At 38.8% G+C, this 13,615-nt stretch overlaps 1 protein-coding gene across 3 annotated transcripts in view; it reads right to left on the reverse strand.

Annotated features, from left to right (window-relative positions):
* dennd5b (DENN/MADD domain containing 5B) overlaps positions 1-13,615 on the reverse strand; it is an 80,586-nt gene that overhangs the window by 31,147 nt on the left and 35,824 nt on the right. For all 3 annotated transcript variants that reach the window (XM_041780675.1, XM_041780674.1, XM_041780673.1), the window contains 2 exons: positions 12,269-12,378; positions 4,577-5,279 (listed from right to left, as the gene is read on the reverse strand). In XM_041780675.1, the coding sequence (XP_041636609.1) occupies positions 4,577-5,279; positions 12,269-12,378 (813 nt within the window). The remainder of the gene's footprint in view (positions 1-4,576; positions 5,280-12,268; positions 12,379-13,615) is intronic.

The raw sequence follows: 13,615 nt of genomic DNA on the forward strand, positions 1-13,615 counted from the left end.
AAGTGTTTACCATTTTTTCAGGTTGGCATGCATCCAGAGCTCTGACTGTGACATGCTCCTTCAAATGAGCCCTAATGTCTCAGTAACGAGGGCAAATGAACCTGCACAGAGCGCCGTTTGACTGCAGGCGGGTGACTGGAGGCTTCAGATCAGTGGAGGCATGGAGAACGATCCCTGGATGTTAATGAGATGCTGCCACAACACATGTTCCCACGCTGAAGAGGATGAATCAATGAGCAATTAGATGCTGACAGATAGAGTCCTTATCAGAAGGGAGTAACAGGCATGTGAGTCGACCAATCAGGAGGCAGAGTGTACAGTTGGGGGTGGGTACGAAAGAAAATCATTAGAAGATAACAAACTCTCAGCCCCATTGGTCAGCAAAGTAAAGCAAGAGAGACAAAGCAGTGACGCAGAGTAATAAAAATAGGTTTTGTTTGTATGTGCATTTATCTAGTTACTTTATTGTCTCATTAAAATGTGCGTGTAAACGTGCTACAGATGCAGAGCAGAAAAGAGAGACAGCAATGTCTCCTGGTCCCCAAAAGTTTTCTTTACATCTCAACCTGTGGATCACTTTACCTTGATTAAAAACATAACTGCCAAAACCTCATATCTTCTTTTTTCATGATTGTAATTTATTTTCATAAATCAGTGCTATTAGTCACCCTTTACATCTGTCAGATGGCTTTTAACTCATTTTAAAGCAATAAAAAGTGTCAAAAAAGATGCTGACTATGATCACCCAGTATTAAATTAATTTAAAAAACAGTATTTTTTTCATCTCCTGAAAAGTAGTATTTTGGAGATAAGAGGTGTTGGTGTGACACCAGTGATATGTTACATGCTATGTTATGAAATATTTATGTTCTGAAATGACACAACATGGTCTGGAAAAAGTGAGTCCTGTTAATTCTCTTTATGAAATAAGAGAAAACAATGACCTGATTTTTTAAAATTCCAAACAGTAATAAAGCTATGATCAAAGAAATCAACTGGTCCACTCTGAGTTAGCTGCTATTCAGAGTTAAGTTCCTTGAATAAAACTATAACTAAAAATGTTAGCTGACGACCTTCTTTCCCTAAGAAAGTTGCAACCGCGATGTCAGGTAACTGAAAATTGCATAAAAGACTTCAATTATTGCTGCATTACATAGTACTTGAAAGGTTCATAAAAATGGCTGCAGAAAGAACTTTAAGTTTACACTAGTGCCACTTTGCAGTTCGTAGACATACTTTTATTTTTTAACAAAGGAACAACTTTTATTTTCTTAGAAAGTACTGTTATTTTGAAAAGCAGTGCTTTAAAATCTTCAGGTTTTCCATTAATGATACTTGATTTTTATATTTTTTGAGTTCTGAAATACTATGGAATGAGATTTGTGTCAAAAAGATTCAAACAAAACTTTTTCAGTGTCAAACAAAAATTAGCATTTGGGAGCAAAAAAATGTGATCCAAGCAAAAAAATGTTCACATCAAGAGAACAAATTTGAAATAGCAACCAAATTATTACTCTTTGAATTTTGAACATCTATCTTTCTGTTTACAGTTCCTGTTTTTCCCTCTCAGTGATCAGACATTTGCTCTCGCTTCTCAGTTTTGCATTTGCACTACCTGATCCTTTGTTTGTGTTTCTTGAGTTTTTGCTCTCAGTTCTGACACAAATGTCACATGTGGGCGGGCGTTTCTGGGGCGGGCTTTTCTGGGGCGTATCCCTATTGGCCAGAGAGTTTTTGAGTGATGGCTCAGTCACTCCAGATGCTCCGGAAGTTGTTGTTCAGCTCACGTTTGTGAAATGTAAGTGGACTATTGTTTTTTTGCATCAGTTTGACTGAATCATTGATGCTTTATGAAATCTAACTATTGATTAAACAGGTTTATTTGTCAGTGCAGTAGTAGATGTTGTATTGTTTCATACACATACGTTTTTTTATTGATTTTTCCAGCCACTTCAGGTGTCTCCTTCGCTTTGTACGTATACTACGCCTACATCATCAGCTTGCCCATTAGCTCAGCGGTAATATAGATGTCTATCACCCTGGAGACTGGGATTTGTGTCCTCGCTATTTTATAGTTATTGATGTCTGTATGGTTTGTTTTTGTAAATGATTTTCTCTTATCAAGATAAGTTCAGGATTAACCCTGGATTTTCTGTACGACGACACTGGTTCACTTCTTACCGGGATAAATCACTGCGGTAAATTATGCTGAACGGCTAACCTGCTCCGGAGCAGGTTATGTTCTGGATACGAGATCAGCGAGTATAAAAGCACTGCCTCCTGACCAATCAGTTCTCTTGGAAAATGGCCTGCCCATTCTTAGAAGATCCTGTAGACGTTGGTGCACGGATCGTGAGAAGAGCGCTTAGGAGAGAAAGAACATTTAAGGATAGATGATAAATAAATTCCAGTGATTTCATCCATACAACAGAGACAGTGTGGAGAAATAAAGCCTTGTCACTTGCCGGTTTGATGTATGCTTTTATATTTGATCTTCACTTGTTCCCCAAGTCCTTTTTGCTCCACTAGGGTTGCATCTGAAATAATGGGGTTAATAATAATGGTCGCACATGGCATAACTGCAGAAACATGGATTAATGGAACGCACAACTACTTGTGCCGTCATGGTAAGGAATTAATATTACAACACAAAATTCGCTGAGGAAGCTCTGCCCCAAACATCTGTGCCGTAATAAAGTGAAAATGAGTGATCAGAGTGCTGTCCGTTTATATAGTCCGATGAATTAATATTGTATAATCTGACGAATTTACGCATTAACAGAGTCGGCAATTTTCTGCCAGCATTCCTTCCTGGCTTTTGCTGCGGTGACAGTGTTGCTTCTGGCCTGGATGATTGCTTTAAACTCTTAAGAATGATTGTCTGTTCCTCCATTGAGAAATACGCTGCTCTGCAGAGTTTCTCCATGTTCGCGATTGGTCAGACACTGCAAACACCACCCCTTTAATGTGAGCGAGCACTGATCCAGATTGGAAAACCCTGGGCGCAGTTACTGAGTTGATAACCAGCTTTGTCGTACAGCTGATCTGGATTGCGAATGTCTTGTGAAGTCAATCCAGCTAGCGGAGAGATATCCTGGGCTTGTAATCCAGCTTCGTTGTACAGGCCTCAGGTTTGCTGTTGTAGGTCAAAAATAAATCAATGGTAATTTCTGTCTCTCCATAACAGGAAATGAAACTTCAAACTAAGAGGAATCACGTGTTGGATTGAATATTTCCACAAATGCTGATTTATTCATACCTCCACTTATCATTTTATCTGCAGCTGCAATGAAAATCCTCTCCATATTTGTGGAGCCAGATTTACTCCTGAGCTTTAAAAATCTATTTCAGACGAGTTTCATTCATACTTTGACTGTCACTGTTTGAGCTCAGATATTTATAGCTGTGTTTTGGGTTAAATAAAATCAACAATCTGTCCTGAAGCCTTATTTTTAATCTCCTCTGACCCACTGACAGCAGGAAATCACTGAACTTACTGTCATAGAACCATTGAGTTGTTTTAATCTAACCAGGACCCTACAAGGTTTTTGTTAAGCTAGATAGTAAAGTATGTTTACCACAGCAAGCAAGGTAGAAACATCCCCTTAGGTAAATACCTAAGTGTCGAGGGAGTTTAAACAGCTTTACTTTCTGATTTTGGATCATAGTTTCTGTTCAAAGATCAGAGATTTAACCCAGTTTATTTGTTCTACTCCACAGGGACGGGCCCTACTGTGTGCTTACTGTACTTACAGTTTTACTTTTGGTTACAAACACCACACGTAAGTGCTAAACTTCATAAAAACAAGCTGAGGAGAAAGTGTTACAGAGCGTTTTCTGGAGGCTCACAGTGAAACTGAGAAAATGTGGGACAAAGAAATATAGAGCAAAAGTTTATCTGAGTCAGAAGAGAAGATTAAAGTCTGCGCTCTGTTTTAGAAACACACACAATTCTAGTGCACGGCCGAGGCTCGCTGCAGTTCTGAATAATGGATGAAGGGAAACCTAGACAAGGAAAATCTGATCACTCTGCAGCTCTGTCAGACTCAAGAAGCTTTGGAGGATCATTACAGACCATTTTTCTTTGTCTCTTTACAGAAAGTTTTAATGGGACACTTCAATATTTTAGAGTTTTTAAGGTACAGAAGTTCAAAGAACAGTACCAAACTACAGAATAGTTGAGAAGACCCCCAACTCTTGCATGTATAAATAGAAGAAATGCTTTAAATCAGTATTTGTAAAGGGAAAATGATATGAAAAACCTGCTTTTTCAATATTTCTGCATACATATTTTGGTATCTGGAGTATACCAAAAGTTGCTTGAAGTGTTCTTTTGTCGGCATGGTGTAATGGTAGCCAGGAATACTGAACAATCAGTGACTGGACCTTCTAGACACATTCACTACACTCAAGTGATCCCCATTTCACTGATAGTGAGACTACTAGCTCCCATTGGTTGGACTTCTGTTGGATTAGGTCAGTCACTTTAAAGGGGGTGAATATTTTTGCAATAGCCTACTTTAAATAACATCTTGAATACATCTCTAAAAGAGTCCTGATCTGTTTGAGTTCTCACCTTGAGAGTAGAGCAGGATCTGCATCTCCAGCAGCGTGCAGGTGAACACCTGGACCAGGTTCTCCACACCCAGCAGGTTGAACACCTCAGCGAGAGGGAAGTCAGCGAGTGGCAGCTCCCCAGGCCCTGGTCTCTGACAAACTATGGGTTCATACACGCCGTGAAACTTGAGCGAGCGTCCCGGAGCAGGCAGTGGCACCTCGTACAGGATGTTATGGACGTAGCTCTCCAGCGGCAGGGGAGGGGCGGAGCTATCCGTGACCGCTCGGTGAAGCTGAGACAGGAAGCGTCTGCAGGCGTGCATGAAGGGCATTGGCGTGATGAGACACAGAGCTTTAGAGACGTAGAGGGTGTCGCGAGACGAGTCGTAACCACCCGCCCGGCGAGACGAAGAGGAAGAGGAGGAAGAAGAGGTGGGGGAGTCGGCCTCGTCTAGACTGCTGGCCAGAGAGTCCATGCTGGACGATGAGGAGGAAGAGGAGGAGGAAGACGCTGGGTTTGGGGAGGAGGAGTTCTCCACATTGTGCATCTGGTAGAGCGTCTGCATGGCCGAGCAGATCTGAGGGCTTGTCACCTCTTCGTAGAAGGTGTGGACGAAGCCGTAGGTCCGGGAGCCATCCTCCTTGGTGATGATGAAGGAGTGGAACTGAGGCTCCCGTGGGTCTGCCTGGGTCCTGAACGACAGGCCTTTAGGCATACACAGCTAAAAGACGAGAGAGAGAGGGAGAGTGGAGTCAGACACAACTTCAGAGACTGTCAATCAATACAAGAGAAGTTTATTTTACAAAGACATCACAGAAATTACAATCATAACATCAATAATTGTCAGCATGGTAATCTTATAGGAGCCTTAAACATCGGAGAGGCAGGTGATGTCTAATTTATGGCACCATCAGGAGCAAAAATCCATTCCTCAAGGTTAGCAGCAACTCCCCGCTAAAATATATATTTAATCTTTTAATTTCATATTTAAGAGAAAAAGAAAACTCAAAGACGTGTTTTCTGTGTGATGTTATAAAAATCAAACTGGGCTCCTCAGCCTCAGCCTCACCAATGGTCTATTTATAGCCAGTATAGGTCGATATTTACAGAAAAATCAGGCAATAATCACAGCTGAAATAGGCTGATATTTATAGAAAAATCAGGCAATAATCACAGCTGAAATAGGCTGATGTTTAGTCCAATATTTAACGTCAAAACCGGGGAATAATTACACCTCCAACAGACTGATGTATACAGTCAATATAGGTTGATAAAAACAGCTGATATAGGCTGATACTTACAGCCAGAATCAGGTAATAATCATAGCTGAAATAGGACCACGTTTACAGCCAATATAGTCTGATATTTAAAGCCAAAATTTGGCGATAATTACGAGTCAAATAGACTGATATCTACAGTAATTATCAGTTGATATGAACAGCTGAAATATGCTAAATCTGCAGCTGATATAGGCTGCATTATAGACAATATAAATGGTCAAATAAAGATGATATAGGTTTATATTTAAAGCTGATAAAGGCTGATATTTACTTCTAATAAAGGCCTATATTTACTGCTGCTGGAGGCCAGATCTACAGCTAAAAAAGGCCAAAAACAGCTGAAATAGGCTGATTTGAACAGCCAGTTTAGGCCTATATTTACAGCTGATACGGGCTGATATAGGGTGATTTTTGCTTCAGTGTTTACAGATGATAAAGGGTATATTACAGCCAATCAAGGCCAATGTAGGTTGAAATTCACAGCGTATAAAAGCCAAAATGTACCGTTGATATAGGCCTACATTTTAAGCAGGCTGATATTTACAGTGGACACAGATATAGGAGGATGTTTATAACTGTTAGAGGCTAAATCTATGGCTGACTTTACAGCCAATACAGTCATTAAAGATATCATAGGCTAATATTTAAAGCCCATAAAGGCTGGCATTTACTTCTAATTTATGACAAAAATTTGCAGCCAATTAAAGCCAATTTACAAATGATAAATGGAAATGAAATGCCAATAGAAGCCTAAAAAAGGCCAAACCTACAGCTGATATAAATTTATATTAACATCCTATTAAGACTGATATTTAAAGCTGATATAGGCTATCTACCTCCAATATAGGCCAATATATAAGGCTAATTTAGGTTGATATTTACAGCTGATAAAGTCAGATATTTAGAGCTTATATAGGCTGATAATTAATGCTGATGTAGGCCGGTTTTTGCTTTCAATCTAGTCCAATATTTACAGCCAGAGAGGCAAGTGGTGTCTAACTTATGGTGCCATTAACAGCCAAAATCCATTTTTTAAGTGTAAAAACAAAACTCAATCCACCCTTTAACAAATAATCTTTTATGTTCACACATGTGGAGAAAAAATAAACTAAAAGGCACATATTCTGTTCATATTTTCAGAGTCAAACTCTTCTCCTCAACCTCATAAACGGTCGATATAACCCCCCGTATGCAGCAGCAGCCTGTAATAAATCTGCCTGATTAGCCTCATTATGTTTGTGAGGCTGCAGAGAGGAGCTCTGCCAACGATCATAACCACTATCGAGTGCGTCTGTGCACACCACTCTGCAGAAGACAGACATAAACATTCATCAGCTGCATATGTATGAGCTCTTCAGCCATGAACAAAGCCCTATATTTACATTAATGTGTCAAATGTTTCTGTATTTGTTCCCCATCTATCTTACACACAGGCAGCCCGGTGAGCTGATTGGATTACACATTAGTCATGTGTCTGTCTGATCAGTACTGACAGCTCATCTCTCCTCCAAACCACGCCTTTGTCTCACATCATTTATTCTCTTCTGTTGTCTCGAAACTAATAAACTTCACGTGTTTCACCTCTCAAATCTACTGAGCGAAGGAGAGAATCAAATCAAACGAGCTGTGCTTCATACACAATGTATAGATTAAATTTGGCTGAGCGTTATGCCCATAAGCATCGACTTGCTGGCTGCACAATGAACTGAGGTGTGTTTGGAAATGCTTGAGGTGCTTTAATGAAAAGCAAGATGATAGTCCAAGTGGAATGAAGAAATGTACGACCTCCATGATGCAGGAAAACCAGTATCAACTGCAGCTGTTTAGGTGGCTTTAATGTTTACAGTGCAGTAAACAGGAAGAACCTCAATCGATTAGAGCGGTGGTTCCCAACCTTTTTTCCTTGGAGTCCCCCTATCTGTGCCTAATAACTGCTAAAACCCCCCATAAACCCACATGAAAGAAAAAATAGATGCCATGCTGTCAAAGATCAACTTAAATTTTAACTGTTTTATGAACAAAGCCCAAAGAAAAAAAGTCTACACTTTATTTTACTCAAAGGCATTTGAATAAGCTACTTCATAAGCGTTTATCATGACTGAAGTCCACATGTGGAAGTCTAATTTTGACAACCTCAGAGTAGACAAAGCTTTGCGCTCCCCCCTGAGATCTTGGGTGTTCCACCAGGGGGTCTCGGACCCTAGGTTGGAAACCAAGGGATGAGAGGATAACCTGAAGTAAAAGGCCCCAAAGAGGGTTGACTGAAGTATCATCTAGTTCTTTGTTGAATTATTTAAATTTTCATGCTTGTGTGATTATGATATTAATAAGAAACGTGCAAGATGACTTGCTGATCAACTCCTGGAATTGATTAACAGTCTAATCAAAAATTAAACAGCTGTATGAGCCAAAATAAAGGCATACATTTAAAGTCAATATAGGCTGATGTTTACAGCTGATAGAGTCAGATATTTCAAGTTGATATAGGCCAATATTTACAGTCAATATACAGTAGGCCGATATTTACAGCTGATATAGGCCGACATTAACAGCTTTTATAGGCAGATATTAACAGTCGACATAGGCCAATAGTTATAATCCATATAGGCCGATATGTCCAGCTGATATTGGGGGATATTTATACTCAATATATGCCTAAATTTGCAGTTGATATAGGCCAATGTTTATGACTGATATAGGCCAATATTTATAGTCTACAAAGGTCAAAATTTACAGTCTTTATGGGCCTAAAAATTACAGTCAGTACAGTCTGGTATTAACAGTCAATACAAGCTAATATTTACAGTCTATATAGATTGATATTTACAGCGGATATAGGCCGACAGTTACAGACGATATCAGCCAATATTTATAGTTGACATGGGATGATATTAAAAGTCAATATAGTCTGATATTTATAGTCAACATAGGCTGAAACTTAAAATCGTTTAGGGTCTATAATTACAGTCAATAAAGACTTGTATTAGCACTCAATATAGGACGATATTTACAGTCTATGTAGGCTGTTATTTACAGTCGATATAGAGGCAGACAGAGGCAGATATTTACAGCCCTATGTAGGCCAATATGTACAGCTGATACAGACCGATATTTATTGGTGAGATGTGCTGATGTATATTGATGATATAGTCTGACTTGTACACCTGATATAGACAGAACTTAAAACCTGATTTAGGTCAGTATTTACAGCCAATAAAGACTTACAGTATCAGCAGATATAAAAATTCCTGCAGATATTTGCAACTGTTCTGGCTTATAAAAACACCCGATATCAGCTGTAAATATTTATCTTATGAACAGTAAGTTTGTGGAGTTTCACGCTGGACCAACAGACCTATGTCAGCTGAAGTTATCCTTTTGGAGGTTATTCTTTAAAAAACTCACCTCATCAAAGTCTTTTTCTTTATTGATTATCATTGCTTTAACTTAAAAGTGTGTTTCAAAGACCGGCCTTTTTTTAATTCTGTCATCCTCAAACTTTAAACGGTGTGTTTCAAGGACTTAAGTTTTAGATCTCAAGATGAGCTTCATTTAAATATTGGTATATGTATCAGCAAGAATCCAATACTGTGCATCCTTATATAAAAGCAGAAGCTACAGCTAATTTAGTCTGGTGTCTACAGCTGTTGTGGGCCAGATTTAAAGCAAATATATCAGTTAAGGATACTGATATTATGCTGATAATAATGTCTCCTAGGGAAAAAACATTAATGAAATCAAACTTAATTGATCGCCTTACACTAGTCGAAGTTGCAGCCCTTGTCTGCACCCTCAGAACAGGAAGACACTAGCATGGCTTGCTGCTCCTTATTTGAAAAAAATCAGATCACAGGAGTGCAAGGTCATTTTATATTGAAATTACTTGGGTGCCTGGTGTAAAAATGGCATCTGTGCCAGGCAGAAAATAAGAAATATTCCTGTGCTGCATGCCTCAACACTTTGCTCCAGGCTTATAATGGGGCTAAAAGTCAAACAAACAAAGTAAGAGATCAAGGCAGCATGAGATCAATATCTCAATAGTTCTGTCAGTTTAGTTTCCCTTTTTCTCAGTGGACTTTGTTGGCTTTGAGGAGTGATACTGCAGCTTTTCAATCTTCCTCTGAAACAAGCAGCTCTATCTCTGCAGGGATTCTGTCTGTAATGTTATCAGACAGTAGAGTCTGTCGATGATGACTTTTAGTGGATGTTTTCATCAAATGGGTTTGCTCCAAAGGATTACGTTGAAGCCCATTTAGCAGCTGTAGATTGATGCAATCTACTGGAGCCATTCAGAATCATTATGTAACAATCTGACCCCAAAATACGTCAGAAATTTGTCCAAGGATCAGAAATCCTGGAATCTCCCTCAAATGTATGAAAATCCAATTTAGAGCGATTTATTTTTTAAGCTATTCAACGATGGATTAAGGAGGGAAAATATACACAAAAATAACAAACAGTTTGTGTTTCTGAATCACTGAAGGGTGATGAGATTTGAAAACAATCATCACACTGACAGACTGCAGGTGGAGGAGGCGTGATTACACTGTACTCCTCTCTCACCTTGTAGAGGCTCGAGGAGGAAGAGGACAAAAATTCATAAAGGTAGAGAGGATGAGAGGATGCAGGAGGGAAAATAACGGCCTTGTGGAGGTCAAATGACACTGAAAAAGCAACAACGCTGCCATCTTCCCCGACAGCTCGCAGCCCCCCATGTGTCAGGTTTCACTTAGGCCTGTTTCCATGCCGACGTAAGGTGAGAAGTGAAGCTGAATTATTCAACAGAGCTGACACTGAGGCAGGTGGAAAAATAAGAGACAACATTTCTATCATGAAAAAGGAATCACTTCTGATACACTAGCGCTGCTTGAATATGACAAAAATCATAATCAGGATGATTTTGATTGATCAGGTTGATGAAACAACATAGATTTTTCAACACCTGTAATACCTAAGAAAATAAGAAAAATATATAAAATTATTATATGTAATACGGATAAATGTGAACAAGCCTGATAAAACCTATTGACAAAACAAGAGCAGCACATTATCTCCATTATCTTTTTGTTCATGATCATGTTGAAGCCTAAACTACTAAGTTGAAATTTAACTTCAGAGTAGAGCTGCACTTTAACTTAATTTTAATCTTGATTTTGACCGACCCATGATCAAAGAAACACAATTGTTGGTGATTATTTATGCTTAATATAGATGTTCTGCATGTAAAAACACTCTTCGTAATTTTTCTATCTCAAAAATTATTTTTTTTCTAAATACAGTATCCTGTTTAAATTTCTTCTGGTTATATAGTGTTATAAAGTGTTAACTGCAATTGTTGGCAAAATTCATCAGTATGAACACTAGAATAACAAAACTTATGTTTTAACGTCTTCACTTGTGATTCCACTGTCACATTTGATGTGAATGTTTGAACTTTTGACTTTTATCCATTTCTTTTGCCATAGTTAAACTACTGCTATACTGGCAATGAACAGGAAGTGCTTCTGTCTTTCAAAATAAGAGCATTTTCCAAACCGGAAGTAAGATATGCTTGACGTAAGACAGCAAAAAATATATACATACCATATGAAAGAAAAATAAAAGCACTTAACACTTTGCTGAAAATTTTTTTCATTTAGACGGTTAGAAAGTTGTCCACCTTTTTCCAGGCTTGGTTTTATTCAAGCAGTGCAAATACAATATAAGAGCCCATGACATTACCAGTCTTGATGCAGAATTACCCTGCCCCATGGAGAGATTTGTGCCAGAAAACAGTAAATGTAACCCCCTACTTCTGTCTCTGCTCTGGCATAGAGCCAGGCAGCTTTGTGCTGATCAGAAGCATTTTTAAAAATCGAAGAGGATCTTATTTCTCATGAGTGGGCGTGGCTTCAGCTTATTCAACTGACACACCACACCATCCTAGAGCAGATCTTACGACCCATTTTTTAATGATTTTAAAGCCTAATTTTATAAACTTGAGGATGTTTTTCATGACTGAAATTTGGCCTGTCATACAACAAACCTAAAATACTTCTTTTTTTTAATCACTTTACAGGGACTTTAACATTCACTCCTAACTTCATGTATTTTTCAGCGGAAACATTGTGTAGGCCAACAGTGGAGCAGCTGGTGTATTTGGGGACTGTTTTGGCATTTTTGACTAAATGCTTGTGTAGATGTTAAGGGGCCAGAGCAGAATTTTTGTCTCAGTCTAGCCCTGGAAAGAGGTTAGTAGCAGGATATGAGGGTTTGAAATTGAAAATAAGCAATGTGTAAAACTGTCCTTTAAATTAAGAAAAATATTGTGATTTATGATCTGATCTCAATATTGAGCAAAATCATCTTGATTACTATTTTGGGCAAAATCATGTAGATACACCTAAATATTCCTATTTTTCTTTAGCATTGAAAGATCAAACAAACCCACCATGTTGACGGCATCCTGGTCAAACGGATTCCACTCCACGTTCTCGGGATAACGGGCCAAAACTTTGGACTTGAACGTCCTCTTCAGTGGGCTCTGCTCAAAGTTTTCACCTGGACAGAATAAAAAAAGACAGATGATTCACTGAAAATGAAACAGGCAAGGCTTCAGATCCTTCCTAAACAATATTTATCGTTGCTGCTGGTGTGCAACAACACAGCTAGAGAGTCAATATCCAACCAACAGAAGCTGGTTTGTGGTCATATAAAAAAAGAGATGCACCAACTGATATTGATAATCAAACTAACAATTTAGCCAATTGCCATTTCCAGGGATACACATGAGCAGTGAATCGGCCACTTCCACTACACAATGACTGGGATAGATTTTTCAACCCATTAGGTCTTGTGCAGCGATAGCAGATGCACGCACTTGTAGTCATGATAGTGCAGGTCTCAGCAAATCACAAGTACACTGTTTCATTGAAACTGAATCCATAAAAATCAGCAGACTCTGTAAGTGTCCTTTTAAATCTCTTTAAGAAAATATACTAGGATTTCAGAGTTTTTGTGCTCTTGTTTGCATGTGTTTTTGACAGCTGTTACAGCAGCACAGCACAGACGAGGTAGAACTAATGCAGATTTAATGCTGAGAGTGACATGAGCAAACAGCTGCTCTGACACACTAGATCAATTTCCTCTCTTCATTCCTTTCTTACACTGCAGCCGCATCGATCTCAGGACTCCTCCACCCAGTTTATACAGGGATTTATATCTATATTGAAAATTAAGATACCAAGAGGCAATTCTTAATGCTTTATCAAAACAGTTTGATCACACAGACTGCATACAGAGGTGGTCTGGGATGCCTTTATCTGGACTGGATTGGTTGAGTAGACACAATGCATACTGCCATGTATTAAAGACCCCTGTGTCTGCTGTAGCATAGCTTTATTTGTGTCCATCCAGCCTCCACTGAAGTTGTTGAAATTGTGGCTCTGTTTAGAGATCTGATCATCATAGAGATTTTCATTTGGTGCCATTTTGCCATTTTTATGTCGACAAATGTCTCATCTCGTCATCTTGAATTGAGTTGTCATTCCCATTTAACTAGTACCCGACATGATTTATTTACAAATAGTTTATCAGCATGTCCTTTAAAGCATGTTTGTGACAGCATGAGGGTGAAAAGCGGTTAAAGAGGCACCACTAGCCTCTGGCCCCCATTCATTCTTATCAGATTATCAGAACACACAGCATGTAGGGATACCAAGCCATGGTAAGAGCACCATAGAGATGATACATGAACTCAGGTCATCACCCAAGACAGATTGTTAATATAGAGTATGGA

The sequence above is a fragment of the Cheilinus undulatus genome, linkage group 23 (genome assembly GCF_018320785.1).
Source record: "Cheilinus undulatus linkage group 23, ASM1832078v1, whole genome shotgun sequence".
NCBI lineage: Eukaryota > Metazoa > Chordata > Actinopteri > Labriformes > Labridae > Cheilinus > Cheilinus undulatus.